Source organism: Bufo gargarizans, chromosome 2 (genome assembly GCF_014858855.1).
Source record: "Bufo gargarizans isolate SCDJY-AF-19 chromosome 2, ASM1485885v1, whole genome shotgun sequence".
In the NCBI taxonomy this organism is placed as follows: domain Eukaryota; kingdom Metazoa; phylum Chordata; class Amphibia; order Anura; family Bufonidae; genus Bufo; species Bufo gargarizans.
Window position 1 is genome coordinate 546223000 of NC_058081.1, and position 22129 is coordinate 546245128.

At 43.9% G+C, this 22129-nt stretch overlaps 1 protein-coding gene across 1 annotated transcript in view; it reads right to left on the reverse strand.

The window, feature by feature from the left end:
• Positions 1-3864: 3864 nt before the first annotated feature.
• LOC122926657 (sulfotransferase 2B1-like) overlaps positions 3865-22129 on the reverse strand; it is a 92603-nt gene continuing 74338 nt past the window's right edge. Inside the window, exons 5-7 of the mRNA XM_044278098.1 lie at positions 11690-11784; positions 5173-5353; positions 3865-4320 (exon numbers count right to left, since the gene is read on the reverse strand). Of these exons, the coding sequence (XP_044134033.1) occupies positions 4205-4320; positions 5173-5353; positions 11690-11784 (392 nt within the window). The 3' untranslated portion in view covers positions 3865-4204. The remainder of the gene's footprint in view (positions 4321-5172; positions 5354-11689; positions 11785-22129) is intronic.

Below are 22129 nucleotides of genomic sequence, written 5' to 3' on the forward strand. Positions count from 1 at the left end.
TCTCTGCTGGCCCTGTTTGAATTCAAAATATCACGCCTGCGCCGTACCTGTCTTTAGTCGGCGCAGGCGCACTGAGAGGCTCCATCCTCAATGCGCCTGCGCCGGGTGTAGATGTGATGTCATCGGCGCATTGAGGATGGAGCGGCCGACAGAGCGCCTGCGCCGAATAAAGACAGGTACGGCGCAGGCGCGATATTTTGAATTCAAACAGAGCCAGCAGAGAACGATCCCGTTCCCTGGCCCTGTCAATCACACAGCGGAGGGGGCGTCATTATGAGAGGAGGATGCGGCTGCTACCAGCAAGTAGCAGCCCTACTTGCTGGTAGCAAGGTAATTTACATATTATAAAAATTGCTTTTTAACAAAATCTACTGAACAAAAATGAATATTTAGCTTATGTATAGGGAGCTCACAGTGTAGGGATTATTATTAACCCCCCAAAAAAAACGGTTTAGTGGGCTGACAGAAGCCCTTTAAATCTCTTCCCATACTGCATCACTTTGCGGTTTATACAACTTCCTGGAGTGTGCTGATGCTAGAAGCTGTTACTACTGCATCCACAAGATAAGTCTGTTTTCTTTATTTCTGTTTGCCTTTGGGCTTGATCCTAGGTGACCCTGACTCCCTCCGTATTAAGTGTAGGGAGCCGGTGGTCGTGTCCCCTCACTATTATAGGGTGTTCAGGTGCATACAGTCGAGGAACGAGGATATGCAATTTTCTACCATTGAGATTTTTGCATTGGTTGAGCAGTAAGGGAGAGAGCCAGGTCTGTTACAGGGCTTACCCTCCTGTTCCTTAGTTTTGGATCAAGTCAGTCGGATCTTCATTTGTGTCTTCTAGTTTTCTGTACACCTTCCGTGACAAGCTCTTTGTTTCGTTTCTCTGCCTGCAACCACACAGTTTGCAATGGCCATGATTTCCTACCTATCCATCTCAGTTGATATATTCTCTCCCTTCTCCCCTAGCTGGTATTACACAAGGCGATTGTCGAGCCAATTATAGCTAACGAGCACTGAATAGTAGCAGTGGCCATAACCCGTAACATGAGCGAATCGACTTTGGATGAAACCTCTAAAGTGGATTCGCATAAAACTTAGTTCTAATACTGTATGGAGCAGGAGCTCGGTACAGTATTAGAATGATTTGGCTCCAATGAGGCAAAGTTATTGCTTTGCGATGTCTCACGAGACGTTGTGCAATAACTTCATAAATTAATTTGTACTGTAAAAAAAATTCCCAAACTCTGATTCAGTTCCAAGGTACCACTTGGACCAAACCCGAGTTCGGGAAATGGCTTTTTGCAGTACAAATGAATTAAGTTATTATGCGAAGTCTCACGAGACTTCACGAAGCAATAACTTCGGCTAATCTAAACCAATACATTCTAATACTGTACGGCGCTCCTGCTCCGTACAGTATAAGAACAAAGTTTTATGCGAATCAACTTCGGATGTTTCATGCGAAGTCGATTCGCTCATCCTTAGTAACAACCACTTGATTCTAAAATGGCTTAAAGAAGCTAAAGGAGGCAATTTTGACAAATTGAATACATTAAGAAGTGGCTTATAATAGTGTTTAAATCAGGGGCGTTGCTAGGTTAAAACATTCAGGGCCTGAACCCCTGATGTTTTGTCCCAGGCCCCGAATGTACTGCCTGCCAGATAAATCCAACTGGATTGCCGTCCTCAGGACGGCAATACAATTGAATCTAATGCCATGCAAGAGCTGAAGGATCTGTGATGACATCGCAGCCCATGTAATCAGTTCTAAATGCAGTAGCTGAAAAGGACCTGTCACCATCATGTGACAAGTGCAGGAGAGGACGGCAGTGAAGAGGAGAAGACCTGTCCGCTACATGAGGAGAGGTAAGTGAAGGGGTAGATTACTCAGTGTGAGAGGCAGAGCAATGTTGGGAGTTGTAGTTATTTAAGTGGGATTGTATGATAGGGCTGAAGGGAGAGAAGTTATTTACATGGGACTGAAAATTGAGGGGGTGATGTTATTTACATAGGACTGTGTGTTGGAGATGGCTGGGGCAGGGTGATGTTATTTACATGGGACTATATGTTGAAGGCTCCTGTGGTAGGGAGTCCTATTATTTACATGGGACTAAATGTTGAGGGGTTATGCTAGTAACATGGGTCTGCATGTTGAAGGTGGCTGGGGAGGGGGTGATTTTATTTACATGGGGCTATATGTTGACGGTGCCTAGGGGAGGGAGTGATGTTATTTACATGGGACTGAATATTGAAGGGGTGATGTTATTTACATGGGACTGTATATTGGAGGGGTGCAGGAGAGGTGGTGTGATGTTATTTACACGTAACTGTAATTTGGAGGGGGATGTAGATAGAGAGGGATGTTATTTACATGGGACTGTATATTGGAGGGGGCTGGAGAGATGGTGTGATGGTATTTACATGGTACTCTATGGCGGAGGAGTAAAATAATGTTATTTACATGGGACTGTATGGTGGAGGGGCTGAGGAATTATAATTTCTGAGGACAGTAAACGGAGGAATATTGGTTGACTTACAGAATTGGGACATATGCATTGGGGCTTGGGCCCCGGAACTTTTGAGACTCTAGCAACGCCCTTGGTTTTAATAATAATAAATGACCCTTAATGAGGTGAAACAACCCTTTTAATGTAGTTTTTAGCACACAATGAGCACAAAAAAAAGGCCAAAAATTGCAGGGGGGGTTTTCACACTACAAACATTGTTTTCCTGTTTTTTTCCCCAAGATATGACAAATTGTGCCGTTACAAAATACAACTTGTCCCACAAAAAATGAGCTTTCAAACAGCTATATGAACAGAAAAATAAAAAAAGAGTTATGGCTCTTGGAAGCAGGGGAGGAAAACGCAAAAACGGTCCTGAAGAAGTTAAAGGGAACCGGTCACCTGCGCTATGCCGCCCCTACTGAGGTCAGCATAGTGTAGTGACAGATCTGCTGATATCAGCTGTCTATCACATCTGGGATGGCAGTCAGTAAGATGAGGCTTGATGCCGCACCCCTCCAGCCTCCCGATGATAAGCAGGTTATGGCAGTCAGTACTTGTGACAGAGTAGTGACAGTCACATGCCAAATCCTGCAATGTGTGCCAGTGCTGCAAGGGACATGGGCCCGGCGAGGCTCATTGCTCCTGCCCTCCCCTGCCAACTTCCTTGCAGCACTGACACACACTGCGGGATTTGGCATGTGACTGTCACTACTCTGTCACAAATACTGACTGCCATACCAGAAGTGACAGAGCTCTGGATGTCCTCAGTTAGGGCAACTTAGTGCAGGTTCCCTTTGAGTTGTTTAGTTTTAGCATAGCAACGTGTAAGGCTACTTTCACACCAGCGCTTTTGCTGGATCCGTCATGGATCAGCAAAAACGCTTCTGTTGCGATAATACAAACATTTTTTTTGTACATTTTGGCTCTGGTTTGTTGTAGGTTTGATATATTTTTGAGCCCTTACCAGTCACCAATGGTTTGCTTGTGTACTTTATAATATATTTGTGATAACAGGATATGTATGTATGTACCATTACTGTTTGGTCCTTATATGTTATATACTATGGATATACACTGGTGCTTCAAAGTTTGTGAACCCATCAGAATTTTCTATATTTCTGTATACATTTGACCTAAAGCTACATCAGATGTTTCACACAAGTGCTAAAAGTAGATAGACAAAATCAAACAAATTGATGCAAAAATGTTATTATTTATTTATTGAGGAAAAAGATACAATCTCAAATGTCTGTGAATGGCAAAAGTATGTGAACCTTTAGCACTAGAAGATGATTTAAAGGTGAAATTAGAGTCAGATATTTTCAGGATAGGTCATCATTATAACATTGGGGGGGTGTCTGAATCCTGGCACCCCTGCTGATCAGGATGCCGGCAACTTTCCAAGTACAACACGTGTACATTATATGGCGGATGTGCCTGGTACTGCAGCTCCGCCCCATTGACTTGAATGCGGCTGAGCTGCAACTATGCCATGTGACCAATGTATGGTGATGTCACTGGCCTAGGGAGAGACTGTGACGCTCAGTGCCTAGTCTCTTCTAACAGCTGACCAAAGGAGGTCCCGGGTGTCGGACCCCCGCAGATCTCTTAATGATTACCTATTCTGTGGATCGGTCATCAATATCTTCTCCTGGATAACCCCCTTTAAATACATACTAAACACTACATGTAACATTTTAGGATTGTTCCCAGAAAAAGGTCACATTGAGATCTTTCATCTTCTCTTTATAAACTTCATCAAAATGCTCGTTCTGAGCTATAGTAAAATGGTTCTTCCAATCTCCAATGATGCCTGCGGAAAAATATGAATTATAGTTTACCATAAAAAATAATAAAGGTCAATCTAGCATAGCATTGTACTGAATGTCTCCGATACTGTGCACAGTGGTCTGCAGGTATGGAACGTCACCGCTGCCTCCAATAGCTGCAACTTTTAGCTTTGACTAGAAAAGCTGCATGAAAAACAGCCACAAAAACTGCATCTTTTTTTTCCTAATAAAGCCCCCTAAGGGCCCCTTCTCACACAAAATTGTTCTGGTGTATTTTAGTTCACTAAAAAAATGCCATAGAAACCTTTTGTCTCTTTTTACCGTACCTTATGCATTGTCTGTGACATTAGTTTTTGTTTTTTGGGAGGGGGGGTTTGTTTAGATATTTTTTCAAAACAGGTGCTTTTTCTCTATAGAGGAGGAGATGGGAAACACCTGAAAAAAAAAATTCATAGCTTAAACATACTGTGTTTTAAAAAAATGCAAGAGTGGTATAAAATGCCACCAATGAGAAAGAGACAGCACTAGCCAAAAAATTCTTGTGTGGCCCGCATTTTAAATTTCCAATAGACTTTTAATTAGCATGCAAAAAAACACCACAAAAAGTGCAGAAAAATGTAAAAATAAAAAAAAATAAAAAAAAAAAACACAAAATATGTATGCGTGTTTTCAGGCTACAAAGGTTGCCTGGGATTGCTGAAAGGGTCTGTTTTTTTTCTTGTTCATGGGCCGTCTTGCATTTTTACTCATCCTCACCGTACCAACCTGAGCTGCAATACAAGGCCCATCCTCTGTTTCTGGAAAAAGCTGACCCTCCTTTCTAAACCTAGACATATGTCTTTAAAGTGAATGCATAAAAAATGTACAATTTTTACCTTTGCGTATAAAAGAACCTTTATTCTGATCCATGAAGTCCTGAGAGATCATTGTGTAATTGGACATTTTGTTTTCTTTCATGGCATTGAAAGATGAATGTTTGACAACTAAATCAATCTGTGAGTCATCTAAATCCTTCCCCAGGAAGTTACAGATCCTTATCACACTATTCCGAAGATTCTGAAGAAAAAAATATTAGATAATTTTTTTTATGGTATCCATATATTGCAGAAAAATGTGCAAACATTATTCACACCGCCTTAAAGGAATTGTTCTAACCTTATGATAGGCCTTTATTATTAGATGGGTAGGGATCCGATCAGCAGTTTGAGTAGCCTGTGGTATTGTGATGACTGCTGCGGCCTTTTCTGTGTTAGGGCTCATGCACACAAATGTATTTTCTTTCCATTTCCGTTCAGTTTTTTTTTGCGGTCCGTATGCGGAACCAATCATTTCAATGGGTCCGCAAAAAAAAATGAAGTTACTCCGTGTGCATTCCATTTCCATATGTCTGTATCAATGGGTCCGCAAAAAAATAGAACATGTCCGATTATTGTCTGCATACGGACAAGGATAGTACTGTTCTATTAGGGGCCAGCTGTATCTTTCCACATAATATGGAATGCACACGGGCGTCATCTGTATTTTTTGCAGACTGCAAAATACATACGGTCATGTGCATGAGCCCTTAACCAGACATAGTATAGTGGATGTGTGTGGTACTGCAGAGCTATCCCATTCAAGTGACTGGAACAGAGCTATGTGTAGTACCATGCCAGGCAGAGGCGTAACTACCATAGCAGCAGACCATGCGACTGCTATGGCTGCCCAGGGCAAGAGGGGGCCCAGTCTTAGCCTACATGCAGACGAACGTTTGTGTTTTGTGGTCTGCAAATTTCGGATTCGCAAAAAAAAAAAAAAAAAAAAAAAAATACGGATGACATCCGTATTGCATCTTTTTTTTGCGGATCCATTATAACAATGCCTATCTTTGTCCGCAAAACAGATGAGAATAGGACATGTTCTATATTTTTTGCGGGGCTACGGAACGGAGCAACAGATGCGAACAGCACATGGAGTGCTGTCCGAATCATTTGCAGCCCCATTGAATTGAATGGTCCGCACCCGAGCCGCAAAAAATGCGGCTTGGATGCGGAACCAAACCATGGTCGTGTGCATGTAGGCTTAGTTGTGAGTATCTCCTCTTCTACTGGAGGTGAAAACCTTGTCAGGAGTCTACCCTCTAAAGGAATAACTTTTAGCAAATGAGGCAGTGGAAAAATAGCCCAAGGGTCATTGAAAGGGGTTTAGGCGGAAACCCTTTCTGTCCTGTGTGGGGGGCCTGGTTTGATCCTTGCTATGGGGACCTTACTTTTCTACAGTATGTACACCACTGATGCCAGGCCACTACAGAATTAACTAAATCTAAAAGACTAACACAAAAATAACGCCATCCATGTATGATCAGCAATCTCTCCTGACTCCCAGCAACCCTATACACATCAGCTTGGCTCAAGGTGTATGTGCATTTAATAAGGAGCGATAAATGCCACTGCCAGTGACTTCTGGTGGTGGCTTATCTCCCGGGAACAAAAGGATCAGGCGAAAATATCAATTACACCTGATCCTTCTGTCATCCAACATCATCTGTCTGTCTGGAGCTCCCCCTTACATATTAAACTGTTGGCTGAACCCACTTTGATATATTCATGGGATCTATAAAGAAAAAAAAACTAAGTTTCTCATGTTCAACAGTTTTACTGATTTATGCAAACTTTGGTGAAAGATTAGTGGCCATAGTCTATGGGTCTAGCGCCCTGTGCCGGCCACAGCCTCTCTCCTTCCTGCAGACACATGCACCGTTCTACTCACATTCCCACTGTCCGACCCCACTTTTCTTCCCCCAGCTGTGGTAATTCCAGCTGCCGGTGTCCCCTTCAGGCCATGACCTGCATGTCTGGTCTAAAGGCCTCCAGGCTTTCTCCATAGGGCCCACATGTGCATGTCCAAATCCTTCCCTAGCCGATAGCTGGTTATCCCTATGTATTTAAGGTGCCCTCCCCACTGGGCTGGTTCATGAGCTTTAGGTTCCTATTCTCTAGTTAAAAGCAAAGGTGTTATTTTCTATCTAACTACCCATGTACCATAGTCCCATACTCCAGCCTGACAAATGCCTTTGACCCCTAGCCCCCTGCCCTCACTTTATCCTTTTTCTTGCTTTGCCCATTGCCTTGATCTGACTTTTTTCTCACATTTGTTTGTACACTGCCTGCCACAACCTCAACCTGTTCTCTGTTCCCAGAGGTGGGATCCACACTTATCCTATATTGGTGGCATATTCTAGCGATATGCCACCAATGTCTGAGATGGGCCAACCTCTCTAAAAGGATGCCAAGTTTCATTCATGGACTACAACATTAAAAAGGGAGTCTCTCAACAATTTTGCTAAACTGCTGACAGCACTAGGTAGGACTCCTGCCAACTTCTTTAAAGAAAGAGTAGCAGCATAAAGTGAACTTTTATTAATCCAACAAGCTCCACCGCAGATTAAGACCTCTTGCACGCGACCGTATGGCTTTTTCAGTATTTTGCGGTCCGCAAAAAATACGTATGATGTCCGTGTGCATTCCGTTTTTTGGAACAGCTGGCCCCTGATAGAACAGTACTATCCTTGTCCGTTATGCTGACAATAATAGGACATGTTCTATCTTTGAACGGAATGTAAAAAATGGAAATACGTAAACGGAAGACATACGGAGTATCTTCCATTTTTTTTGCGGATCCATTGAAATTATTGGTTCCGTATACAGTCCTTATACGGAACGCAAAAAAAAACTGAAAAAAAACGTTTGTGTGCAAGAGGCCTAACTCTGAAGTGCTCTCTGCAGTATGCACTCTACAACCTCTCCTCTCTGCTGTGAGTGACGACTGTAGCATCCATCCAGGAGATCACTTCAGCTGCGGATCAGAGCAGAGAGGAGGGGTTAAGGGGCAGCGCACTGCAGAGAGTCAAGAGCGCTGAATCAGCAACCACCTTTGGAGCACTTACGGGAGTGGCATGCTCACTTTCTCATGCTGCTGCTCAGGGGCGTAACTAGAAGTGACTGGGCCCCACAGCAAATATTTGTAAGGGCCCCCCTCAGCGCGCTTCGCACCTCCCTTCTCCTGTGTAATCCCCACTCCTTTGGCACAGTGTAGCGGTATACTGTATATTGTGTGGCACAGTGTAGCGGTATATTGTGAGGCACAGTGTAGAGGTATACTGTATATTGTGTGGCACAGTGTAGCGGTATACTGTATATTGTGGGGCACAGTGTAGATGTATACTGTATATTGTGTGGCACAGTAGCAGTATACTGTATATTGTGAGGCACAGTGTAGAGGTATACTGTATATTGTGGGGCACAGTGTAGCAGTATACTGTACATTGTGGGGCACAGTATAGAGGTATACTGTACATTGTGGGGCACAGTATAGAGGTATACTGTATATTGTGGGGCACAGTGTAGGCTATATGTGCATAACATAAACATACTCCACATGAACACTTACAGTTACTTGGCTTGGCCCTTGGGGATCTCGGACGCCACTTCCACACTTTGGCCGGGGGCTCGGTGGAGCTGATGTTGTGTTTTATCCTAATGAGAAAGATTTTATAATAAGGATTTGGAGAAGGGGCAGAGGGATAGCAGAGCAGGGAGAGGCCGGTGCTGCTACTAGGGGGTCATACCATGGGGCAGTAATAAAACCCACCATAATGCCCCCCCCCCCCCAGTAGTAATAATTCTCCTTATAATGTGACAGTGCAAAAATACCCCCTTGTAATGCCCCCAGTTGAGCTAATGTCCCCATAGTGCCTCCATAATGTGCCAGTATAAAATACCCCTATATAGTGCCCCCAGTAAATTCCCCCATAGTGCTCCTCTCCCCCCTTCCTGCTAGTGCCCCCCAAAATGTACCAGTATAAAATGCCCCATATATAGTGCCCCAGTAGATGCCCCTCAGTGTCCGGCCTACGATAGGCTGCCGGCCTAGTGTCCCCCATAATGCCCCCCAATAATGTGCCAGTAAGTGCCCCCCATCATGTGCCAGTATCAAGTGCCTCTCCCCCCCCCACATGTCCCAGTATCATAGTGCCATCTCCCCCCATGTGCCAGTATCAAGTGCCTCTCTCCTTCCCACCCCCCATGTGCCAGTATCAAGTGCCTCTCTCTTCCCCCATGTGCCAGTATCATAGTGCCATCTCCCCCGCAAAAAGTGCCAGTATTAAGTGCCTCTCCCCCCCATGTGCCAGTATCATAGTGCCAACCCCCCCACATGCCTCTCTCCTCCCATGTCCCAGTATCATAGTGCCATCTCCCCCCCCCACACTAAAAAGTGCCAATATCAAGTGCCTCTCTCCCTCCCCCCTCCCCATGTGCCAGTATCAGGTGCCTCCCCCCCCCCATGTGCCAGTATCAAGTGCCAACCCCCCCTCTCCCCTCCAGGTGCCAGTATCAGGTGCCTCCCCCCCCCCCCATGTCCCAGTATCATAGTGCCATCTTCCCCCCCCACCACCACAAAAAAAGTGCCACTATCAAGTGCCTCTCTCCCTCCCCCCCCCCCCCCATGCCAGTATCAGGTGCCTCTCTCCCTCCCCCCCCCCCATGCCAGTATCAGGTGCCAACCCTACTCCCCCCCCCATGTGCCAGTATCAGGTGCCTCTTCCCCCCCCCAGGTGCCAGTATCAGGTGCCAACCCCCCTCGCCAGTATCAGGTGCCACTGCCAGTATCAGGTGCCTCCCGCTCCTCCATGGCAGTAACAGTCGGGTATTAAAAAAAAAAATAATAAACACTTCTACTTACCTCCATGTCAGCGATGCGATGCAGCCTCTTCCTGTGTCCCGCCCTGTATGTCCTTATATGGACTCAGTGCTTGTATTTCAGAAAAGAGTCTGCTGGGATTCGAACCTATGACCTTCTGCTTCAGAGGCAGAGCAGCTATCCACTAGACCATACTAGCTGCCTTGCTGCTGGCTGAAAAAATATGAGACTTCTACTGTTATAGCTGGCTAAGTGTACATCTATACACATGGCAGCTGCTCATATATAGAGATGTAGCAGAGCTGAATGTGCTGAGACAGCTGTCATATACAGATATAGCAGTATCTCAGATATATCTCTATATGACAGCTGTTCCAGCACACTCAGCTCTGCTATATCTCTATATATGATAGCTGCCCCAGCAAACCCAGCTCTGCTACATCTATACACATGACAGCTGCCCAAACACACCCAGCACTGCTATATCTCTATATGACAGCTGCCCCAGCACACTCAGCTCTGCTATATCTCTATATATGATAGCTGCTCCAGCACAACCAGCCCTGCTACATCTATATATCTCTAAGTATTGCTATACAGTAGATAGATATATAGAGATATAGCAGAGCTGAGTGTGCTGGGGCAGCTGTCATGTGTATAGATGTAGCAGAGCTGGCTGTGTTTCGGCGGCTGTCATGTGTATAGATGTAGTAGAGCTGGGTTTGCTGGGGCAGTTGTCATATATAGAGATATAGTAGAGCTGAGTGTGCTGGTGCAGCTGCCATGTGTATAGATGTAGCAGGGCTGGGTGTGTTTGGGCATCTGTCATGTATAGATGTAGTAGAGCTGGGTTTGCTGGGGCAGCTGTCATATATAGAGATATAGTAGAGCTGAGTGTGCTGGTGCAGCTGTCATGTGTATAGATGTAGCAGAGCTGGGTGTGTTTAGGCATCTGTCATGTGTATAGATGTAGTAGAGCTGGGTTTGCTGGGGCAGCTGTCATATATAGAGATATAGCAGAGCTGAGTGTGCTGGGACAGCTGTCATATAGAGATATAGCAGTGCTGGTGTGTTGGGGGCAGCTATCATGTGTATAGATGTAGCAGAGCTGGCTGTGTTTCGGCAGCTGTCATGTGTATAGATGTAGTAGAGCTGGGTTTCCTGGGGCAGCTGTCATATATAGAGATATAGCAGAGCTGAGTGTGCATGGACAGCTGTCATATACAGATATAGCAGTGCTAGGTGTGTTTGGGCAGCTGTCATGTGTATAGATGTATTATTATTATTTTTTCCCCAGTCAGTTGTAATGCAGCCTTTATGGCTGTGAGGGTAAATGCTTTGCCACTGATTCACTGATAGATTGGAGGTTGTGGGTTCGAATCCCAGACCAGGAGACTTTAGCAGACAGTAAGATTAGATCACACTAGCGGCTGCTGTGAAGGGGCCCTGAACACGATATTTAACTAACTTGAAAATAAACTGTCACACACGCTGCTGGGGCGCCGGGCCCCGAAGCAGCTGCTTCCCCGGTAGTTACGCCACTGCTGCTGCTGAAACCATCCACCGTTAATGAGAAAACCACACTAATAGTTCTGAATAACTTGTAAATCAAACCATAGAGATGAAGAAACAACGAAATCAGGGGATCGACATTGGATATCATACAATTTGCGACAATATTCATATTATTACTTATCATTATTGTTATTTTACCGTATGAAGCTCCTCATATGTAATGTAGAAAAAGTTGATGCTCTCCTTCATCTGCATCCATCCTTTTACATGATCAAACCAGGAGTTATAAAGAACTATAGAAATAAATGAAATTGGAAAAAGTCATACAATACCTGTAAATTATACATTTTAAAACAGTATTTGCAGACCTAATGGGTCTCAAACGTGCCATTTTGGCATCTGCCAAACACACGTACATTTTTCACTGTATAGGGAAGTATAATTGGCTGGGATTTCCTCTACAGGCATCCCACAAAAAACATACCACCATACTTTTCTATACTGCCTTATGGCGACGTTTACCACTATTACTGGACTTTGTCAGAGATACGAGAAATAACTCCAGTGTAAACCTCCAACAAATTTTCTAATCTAATGTAAGCAGAGCCTAACATCTATATTCTGTGGACAGTTCTAAGGATACAATCCAGTTTTTACAGTAGTCATATGTTGCAACGACTTTTCCCTGATTTAGGGATTGTACACATCTACGTTGAGCCTCCATTGCAGATTTAATATAAAACAACGGAGAGAAAAGACTTTCATACACTAAAACTCCCGAACAGACCCCAATCTAGTAAATGGGATATGTTAGGATCTGTTTAGGTCAGTTATGTGCTGAATCTGACACTATTTCCGATGTTCTGCCTCTATAATGGAGCTTTACCTGCCTACTTGCAGTGCAAGCACTGGGCGGCAGGTCCACAACTGGTCAACGTTCCCTACTCTGCTAAAGTGCAAGACATGCACACACAGAGACAGAACAACACACAGAACTGAGCGAACAATACACTACCAAATTCCAATTATTTGTGGACAGCAATAGATATTTCTGCTAATAGCGTTAGTGCTATGGGCAACTAATCCAGTTCTCCTTTACACCAGTTTAAAAAATGACTAATATATATATATATTATATATATATATATATATAATCTATAATGAAAAAAAAATTACAGCACTCTCAAACACTTTATTCACTCCTGTGGTCGCAATGTTTTCAGCTCATGCACAGAGCTTTTTTTCAAGCTATGAGCGGAAACGTTGCAATTAGTGTTGAGTGAACTTGTGCTTCAAGTTCGGCGTACGAGGTTCAGGTTGTCTGAGAATTCCGTTATTGATTCCGCTACCACAGAACATAAGTTATGGTCCGTCGTAGCGGAATCCATAATGGAATTCTTAGATAACCCGAACCTGAACCTTGTACACAGAACTTGAAACCACAAGTTCACTCAACACTAGTTGAGTGACCACAGAGGTGAATAAAGTGTTTTTCTTTTCACTCAGTTTTTGTGAGAGTGCTGCCATTTTATTTAATTCTTACATCGTCCTGGATTTGTTGCCGGATCCACTGGCCTGCAGCTCAATATTTATATTTGGCCTGCTGTGCTGCCATTGTAGACACATTTGAGAAGATGTGGATTTCTTTCCTCAGAGTTGTTGTAAGGGATGTTGGAGTGTAGCATGTGAATCCTGTCTAATGCATGCAGGCTTTCTTTCCAAAACTCCCACTTTTGCTGTTTGTCAGAGGGCAGTAGAGCATCCCAGTCCGAAATAGACTGAGAGCTGTCTTAACAGGAATTTTCCTTGTACAGTCAAAGGTGCTACAAATCCCAGGGGATCATATAGGCTGTTCACCACTGAGAGAACTCCCCGTTTAAGAAATGGTTTATCTGCACAGCTAACTTGAAACCCAAGGGAGTCATTTGATAAGTCCTACCTCAAACCCAGACTTCTGTTTTGGTAGATTGTCTATCCCTAGATTCAAGTCTCTGAATTCTATGGCATGATCACTGAGATTTTATTACAACAGCAAAATTAGAGGCGATTTTATGTAACTTCAGACAAGATTTTGAAAGCATACCTTGCCTCCTTTTGAGCAGATCTATGGCTTCCTCACCTGTGAGCCAGAATTTGAGTGCATTGTCCACGTAGAAGTCTCTTTCAACAAAGTTTCGGGCATCTTTCCCAAACTCTGACTCGCCATCAGAGGCAGCCCTACGTAGGCCATATGTAGCACCAGCAGGTTAAGGACTGTTACCGAATGCGTGCACTTTCATACGGCATTTCCTTGCTGGTGTCATTGTCTCCGTGCCAGAGAAACCTGAGGTAATTTCTGTGGTCTTGCCGTACGATAAAGCACTCCTACCAGATTATTAGTCAGGTTTCGACCGGTGAGAAGGACGTGGTTCGGAGATACACTATTATATTTGGCACTTGAGTCGAACACACTCTTTGTTACCAAACAAGTGCACCTTCATGCGGTATTCAACCATTTCCTTGCTAGTGTCATTGTCTCCGTGCCAGAGAAACCTGAGGTAATTTCTGTAGTCTTGCCATACGATAAAGCAATAAAACATTTGTTCAATGTCTGCAGTAATGGCAACTGGCTCCTTTATCAATCTCATAAATACTCCTACCAGATTATTAGTCAGGTTTGGACCGGTGAGAAGGACGTGGTTCGGAGATACGCCATTATGTTTGGCACTTGAGTCAAATACCACTCTTATCGGGTTTGGTTTCCATGGGTGATATACTCCAAATATACTCCAAAGGAGGGAAGGTACCAGCATTCTTTATGTTCTTGCAAAGGTGGAGCAGGCTCTGCATGGTTATTGTGAAATATCTTTTCCATGAAGGCCACAAAATGATTTTTTATTTCAGTCTTGTTTTTTAACATACGTTGCAAGGAGATGAATCTGAATAGTGCCTGTTCCCGGTTGTCAGGAAGTCTGGCTCTTACAGCATGGAAAGGTAAAGGTGCAACCCAGTGGTTAGTTGCATCTTTGAATAAACTTTGTCCATTATTTTAATAAACTCTTTGTCATCTATGGACAAGGCTAATCTGTTGTCCTCTGGTGTTGTAAAAAACACTGATCTTCCTAGGTTGTCATAAAGGGTAGGAAGGATGTCTGGTGCCTTAAGGAGGTTAGAAAGCTTTTCTTTTACCTCATAATGATGAACACATGGCTTAAAAGGGAGTTGTGCAACCATTTTTGAGCACAAAAGTTTTGAAGAAATTCACTTGAGATGGTTTGTGGCTCTTATTTATACATTCATCGCCCACAATCACCCAGCCTAAGTCGAATCTCACTAGCTGTGCATATGGGGCATAGTCAGGACCGTTGCATCGTTGCCGCACCTTGTGGACTCTCAGAATGTCTCTCCTGAGCAAGAGTAGGATGTCAGCCTTCATGTCCATAGGAGGAATCTCACTAGCTAGATGTTTCAAGTAGGAATCATGCTATGCAGCTTCTAGAGTAGGAATTTCATCTCTTTCATCAGGTATCTGGTTGAATTCAATTAACATTGGAAAGGGTATAAGAAAGTTCCCTTTAATGGAGGAGATAAGGTATCCAGTAGCTCTTCTGCCATAAGTCTCTACACTACCAGAACACGTGTTTAGGGTGTATGGTGTTGCTTCTCCCGTTTTGCCAAAGATCTCAAAGAATTTAGGTTTTGCCAGAGACCTATTGCTTTGTTAATCTATAATGGTGTATATTCTGGTAGCCTTTTCAAATTGCCCTTCTGGGTAGACATTGACCAAATACACTTTTGCACAGCACTTGGAACCAGTCTCCTTGCCACTTATTTCCATACAGGAAGAGGAAACAGTCGTTAGCTAGCTCTTGAGCCAGTGGCTCCCCGCCATGAAGTGTGACGGCGTTGGTTGCGGCTTGAGATGGTGCATTGTCTTGGGATGCATTGATGTAACATGCTTGCATTCTGCACACCTGATGATAGCTTTACAGTCTTTTGCCATATGGTTTTATGAGGCACAACACTTGTAACACACTCCAAGATCTTTGAGTGTCTCTCTGCATTCTTGCAAGGTCTTTACCCTGAGCCCACGACAATATTTTAAAGGATGAGGTCTTTTGTGGATAGGGCACATGCGATTAGGGTCCAAAAGGGGTTTCCTTCCTAGTTGTGGAGGTTGTAATAAGTGGGACATTTGTTTTCCTAACGGATACTGTTCCCCTTAAGTCTCTACGTTTACTTGTTTTGTTGTCATACCTTGAGCATGAGGATGAAGCAGGTAGAGTGGATTCTGTGAAGTCAAAGCTGGGATCATTCTTCTTCCGAGCTTGGTCACTGATGAATCTGAAAAAATAAGAGAAGGGGGAAAATACACATTGTTTTCTCACTTGTATCTAGAGCCCTGGTCTGCCCATTTTTCTTGCATGCCGTGTGGTAGTATCAACACAATTAGATTGACACCATGGGTAGTATCAAGGTAACTCAGTCCTGGCAGATGTAGGTCCATTTTAGCCAATTCTAATTCCTTTAGTAGGTCACTCAGTTCCTGGAGCTTGCGATTGTCCTTGCCAGTTATCTTTGGGATGGCTTGAAGTCTCTTGAATAAGGCGCTTTCTATAGCTTCAGAACTGCCATAGATCTGTTCAAGTCTCTCTCATGCTGCAGCGAGACCTTTCTCTGAGTGGCCTGCATGAACTGCTCTTAATGTCTTTTCGTGTTGTGCGGATTGAGGGCCTAACCAGTTGACAAGCAAGTCAAGTTCTTCCTTGGTAGTGAGGTTAAGGTCTCTGATTACTGCTTTAAAGGTCGATTTCCAGGCTCTGTAGTTTTCAGCATGGTCATCATACTTTGAGAGGCTAATGTTTATCAGCTCCCTGCGCATCATGTATCTGACATGTCTGATCTTCCATTCCTTGTTGCTGGATTGCATTGTGGTGTCTCTGGGGCATGTAGGGGCTCAGGCACGTATAGCTTAGATTGATCAGGACAGAATTATGTGGCATAAGGATTAAGCTATGGTTTAGTCTCTGGAGGATCAGTTGGCTCTACGCTATAAGTTACCTTGTTATCGGTGGATGAACATATCTGGAGTTCTGTAGGTTCACCCAGTTGGTGATTTAGAAGTGGCGTTGGTACATGCGATTTAGCAGGAGAAGCAGGCGATGATTGCTTCAACACATATATGCAAGTGCGGTCGGATGGGTCTTCCACTTCTCCTGGGATGAAACAGTCTAGGTCGGTACCTTGCCATAATGCTTGCTTGAAGACCTTCCATTTAGCTAAGGTAGCTGCTTGTTCCCTTTCTGTTTAGAAAATTTTTAGTTGGGCTTCTGTCTCTGCCTCCAACTGCACCAATCTGCTTTCTTCTTTGCCATTTCTGCCTCCTTCTCTGCTTTCTTCTCTGTCATTTCTGCCTCCATTCCTGCCTCCATCTTTGCAATCTCAGCCTCCATTTCTGCTCACTTCCTTGTTATCTCAGCCTCCTTCTTAGCAAAGGAACTTCTTACACTAGCTTCCTCTAATTCTGCCCGGATCTCTATAAGCTTGTCATGCAACGCCAAGCTTCCGTAACGAGAGGTTTTGGAAGATGAAAGCGTATATTTGGTTGAAGTTGATCGATGGGATCTCACTTCTAGCAAATGTGCGATGCGGAGTCCTGCCTTACTCTTAGTGTCTTGTACTAAGGCATCCTTCTCTTGGAGGAGATTCTCTCTCTCTTTCAACTCTGAGGCATCATCAAAATCGGATTCGCTCAGGAAAGTGAGGTACTTTGTAGACAGTCGCTGATAGCGGACATAGGCGTTAGTTAAACGATTCAACGCTGTGGCCAACTTTGGTGCATCATTGCTACAGCACGAAAGAGCTGCTATATAGCGTTCAGTTCTTTGCTATAAATCATCCAAATTGTCACTGAACTCCTCTTTGGTTGCCTCAAAGTTCTCTCTAATCTTGTGTTGGTTTGATAACACGTTTAGATCATACTGTTTTTTCTTCAGTGAACATGGACTCTGCTTGCTCTATATCTGAGTTTTTGGGAGCAGGGTGAGTTTCCATATGCTCAGTGACTGAGAAATCCACGGAGCCCCTTGTGAACATGTTATTCCTGTTTAAGTTGTACTGTCTCTTTAAGAAAGGATTTCAGCTTACTCACTGTGCATATGAAGCCATGTGCATGTAAGATGGCAGTGATTAAATGGCCAAGAGAGGAGAGAAGGCGCTCATAGGTGAGGGTAAACAAATTGATGTCTCTTCCCCCTACCCAGGATGAGTGAAGTTACTCACCTGGTTTGGTTTGCACTGATTGTGGTGCAACCTTAATGGAGGGAGGTTCGAATGGTGGAGGTTGTCTGGGTTGGTGCTGCCGGTAGGTGTCCGAGATGACCCTGGGCGGGGGCCAAACCACCGCTTGGGTAGATATGTGGATATATAAAAAAAGATCTCGTCTGCACTGGATTCGTGCTGTGAGCCGATGGACTTAAGGCGCAAATCACAACCCGAGCTTGGATACGAGATTTTTTTATTTTGAAAAGACGACGCGTTTCGGGGTACTCAGGACCCCTTTATCAAGTCTGAAAAAACATAGTTATTACAGTAGTCTGGGCAGTGTAAATGATCAAAAGTTCATAGTAGTTGGAAGACAGTAGTTAAAATAGTGTGTATACATATGTGCATACATGTACACATACACACATTTATATTTGTGTATATATATAAAAAAAAAAATTGTTGGGTGCATGGATAGATCAATGAATAAAGACAAAAGCATGAACATAATATATATCCATAAGTAGTTGGTTGGTAGCTTCAGTATTTTAGCTAGATGATTGATTAGACAAATATTTAAATAGAGGGTGGAAGTAAAAAAGAGAGATAAAAATGGCTGAAGGATGTAGATAAAATTAATTATATATCTAAAAAGGTAAAAACTAAGAGACAACTAAAAAGCCCTGTTGGGGATATATATAATTGCATCGAATGGTATCGTGATTGTATACAGGTGTGAATATACAGATAGGTAAGAGTACATGGTCTAGGGTGCAAAAAAGGGGAGTCCCTTACATGGGGGAGAATAATAATAATTGTTCTCCCTCATAACGGAACTGTAGTGAGAGAGTAAACTTGCAGTACCTGTATCCTCGGCACCGTGAGCCTGCTGGTACACTCTCCTGGAGGGTCCCTTTCAGTAGGAATACTAGTCAGCGCTGGTGTGGTCAATGAACGGGGTGGCGGGGATAATAAAAAGGATTTTTGGTGAGGTTTGGTTGGTAGAATGAGATAAATGTTTTCGGTCGTGTGTTTTGTTCATGTTCTATAAACGATACATTGATGACCTCATAATCATCTGGAAAGGTAGCAACGAAGAGGCCGAAGCATTCATTTCATATCTCAACACCAACACCTGGAATCTGACCTTCACAGCCAACATCTATATCACTTCAATTGAATATTTAGATCTACTCCTTTTTTTCCGCAATGAAACAAAAACCTTTTTTTTTTAAAAAGTAGACGGAAATAATTATCTTGATTACGGAAGTGCACACTATAGAAAAATAATATACCATACAGCCAGTTCAAACGCATAAGGAGAAATTGCTCGACCAAAGAGGACTTCACCACACAAAGCCAAACTTTACGCAGCAGATTCCTGAAAAAAGGATATCCAAGCAAAATCATTGAGAACGCCTACTCCAGGGCAAATGCCCTAACTCAAGAGAAATGCCTAGTGACCAAAGCCAAACTAAAGGAAATTGAAAACCCCAACCATTATAGAACATCCCTAATCACCACCTACAATTCCAACCATGACCCCCTAAGGGGGAATACTATCGAAACACTGGCATAGCCTAACCAATGATCCGTACCTCAAACCAAAAATACCGCAGAGACCAAAAATCACATTTAGAAAAGCGAAATCCCTAAAAAATATTCTGGCCCCAAGCAAACTAAAGAAAAAGAAAACAACCGTCACCAGCAGGATCAGCTGGTGCCCTGATCCCGTGGGCTGCTTCAAGTGCGGCCACACTCTCAGTAAATGCTGCAGCAACATTTCTAACAAAACCCGAACCTTCAGGAGCAATCACACCGGCGAGGAATTCCATATCAAAAGTTTCATAAATTGTTCCACTTCGTACGTGATATTCCTCTTGGAATGCGAATGTGGTCTGCAGCATGTCGGCCGGACCATCCAGGCCTTAAGAGAACGCATTAATAAACACCGGTCAAACATTACCAAAGGATATCTAAAACACAGCGTCTCTAGACACTACCTGGCTACCCATAACCAGGACCCCTCAAAACTATCCATCACTCCATTGGAACATATTGAGGCCCATCACCCGGATAGATACAGAACTCAATGAAAGCATAGAAAACCAGTGCCTCTAATATTACCACCCCGTGCCTATATGCTCCTTACAGTCTGACTCACCCAAACTAATACTCTTAATTTTTATTTTCATCCTTATTCTTATTTTTAATTCCACCTTATTTTTACTTTTATTTTCAGTTATATCTACCTATCATTATTTTTCACTTTTATTTTATATCTTGTAATTCTATTTCATCTTCAATTTTAATTTCATCTTTATATCCATTTTTATTTTCATCATTTGTATTTGTATTTTTATTTTTTATTATTATTTATTATTATTATTATTATTATTCACATTCATTTCCACATTTATTATTATCATTACCTTTATTTTTATTTATTTTCCTTCATTCAATTGGCACCCTCAAAATTCTGGTCACCACCATTATACAGCTCCAACATCATTATACTATCCCAGCCGTTTTAGCCACGATTATACCCTTTCCATCACACCAGCAACCCCTGTGACAATACCTCCCCTGCCATACTAGCCCCAACAACAGTGAAACACATATTGTTGACATCAGCCGGGCTCCCCAGCCTCCGGCACCAGCGGCCGGCCCCTTCACTGACACACCCCTGCCACACCCCCCTCCCTCCCAGCCCCACCTTAAAACTTTGAAAAAAGCGCGCTCTCTCACACTGCACACCGCACGTGCACCAAGCACATCAGCGCCGCTACAACAGGACACTCTCCAGTATCAATTACCAGGTAAGCATCAATCCTCCTGCGATGCCAGCAGCCTCAACAACGCAAGGTCACTGGCCACAAACACTACCCAGATGGCCCATTACCACATTAACTATATTATTCATCACTATAATCAAACCCCAATATACTGCTGACCACAATATATACCTGCAAATAAGAACATTTCATGTCAACAGGCCAGTAATAACGCCATCACATTAGAACATACTCAGACCATTATATGCTATTATATATATATATATATATATATATATATATATATATATATAATTGTGGGGGTTTAGCTCTTCTCTGGGGGTCATTCTCACAGGTTACTTCACCAGACACGTATATAATGTCCAAACATTGCATTTATTGTGCAACACCAGCAACAAAAAAATGACAAAATAATAAACACTCGCCCGTCCAGGCTCTAACTAAACACAAAGTTTCCTGACTCACCTAGGTCAGAGTTCACACCTTGTGAACTCATGCGGCTTTGTCAGCCAATGTCCCACTTGAGTCTGGCGCCTTAGACCACTCGGCCATCCTGACAAACTCCAGTTAACTGTTTCTTGTGGGGGATTTGGGCTCCGTAGTCTGCCTGACTATGGCTGTGCGACCCTCCCAGGCGTCGCTACGTCCCCCAACTCCAGGCTACCACCCAGCCTCGTGGCCCCTCAGCCTTGCCGGGCTGAGACCACACTCAGAGCCTCCAGGCCTCTGTCACAGTCTCTGTCCCAAGACAACACTTCCCCCTTGCTGACACCCTGGGAGGTGCTTTATGCCAGCCCTTATTATCTCCAGCTTGCCTCACCTGTGGTGGAATAGGGGTGTGGACCGCACTATCCACCCCTTCCTTTCCTCTAAGCTGCGTGAGACCTGTCACTGTCTCACATACCCCCTCCCTTTGTTCAAGCCCGTGAGGGTGAACACCTGCATAACCAAGGGAGGCTGGTGAGAGGGCATCCACCTGGCCTGGACGTGGGGAACAGCCACCCACCCTGCTTTTTGGCTGCTCCCAATAAGAACCGGCCCAGATTGGCTTTACAGCCACACTAAGTAACACAGTGTCAGCAAGCACTAGCTGCTGCTGACACAGAAAATTACCGGTTCTTATTTCACTGAGGCCAGGAACCTCGGTGACACGTACCTTCCCCTTGTTCTGCCAGACCCACGCCAGCAGAGCTTGGTTTATCACCCAAACTAGCCTCTTGCCCAATCTAATCTGCCTAACGGCCTCAAGTGCCCATCTCATGGCCAGATACTCTTTTTTCCTCTTTCCCGGGTGATAATGATGCACTCTTTGATCCCTCTCTCTTTTTTGATCCTCTGGCTCCTGCACATGCGCCTCATGTCTTTTCTTGGACTGCTGCACCTCTTGACTGAACTGTTCCCAGTCATGGTCATGTCCCGACACTTTCTCCTTTGCTTTGCAGGGCTCCTTCAGCAGAGCATGCTTGCACCTACTCACTTCTTTTACGAGCATCTGGGTCACTTCTTCCTTCTTTCCAACAGTAGTTACCCCAGCTACGATGGCAGTTTCAGAGACCTCTGCTCCTTTAGTGGCTTTTTCCACTTTGGCAGCGGCTCCCTT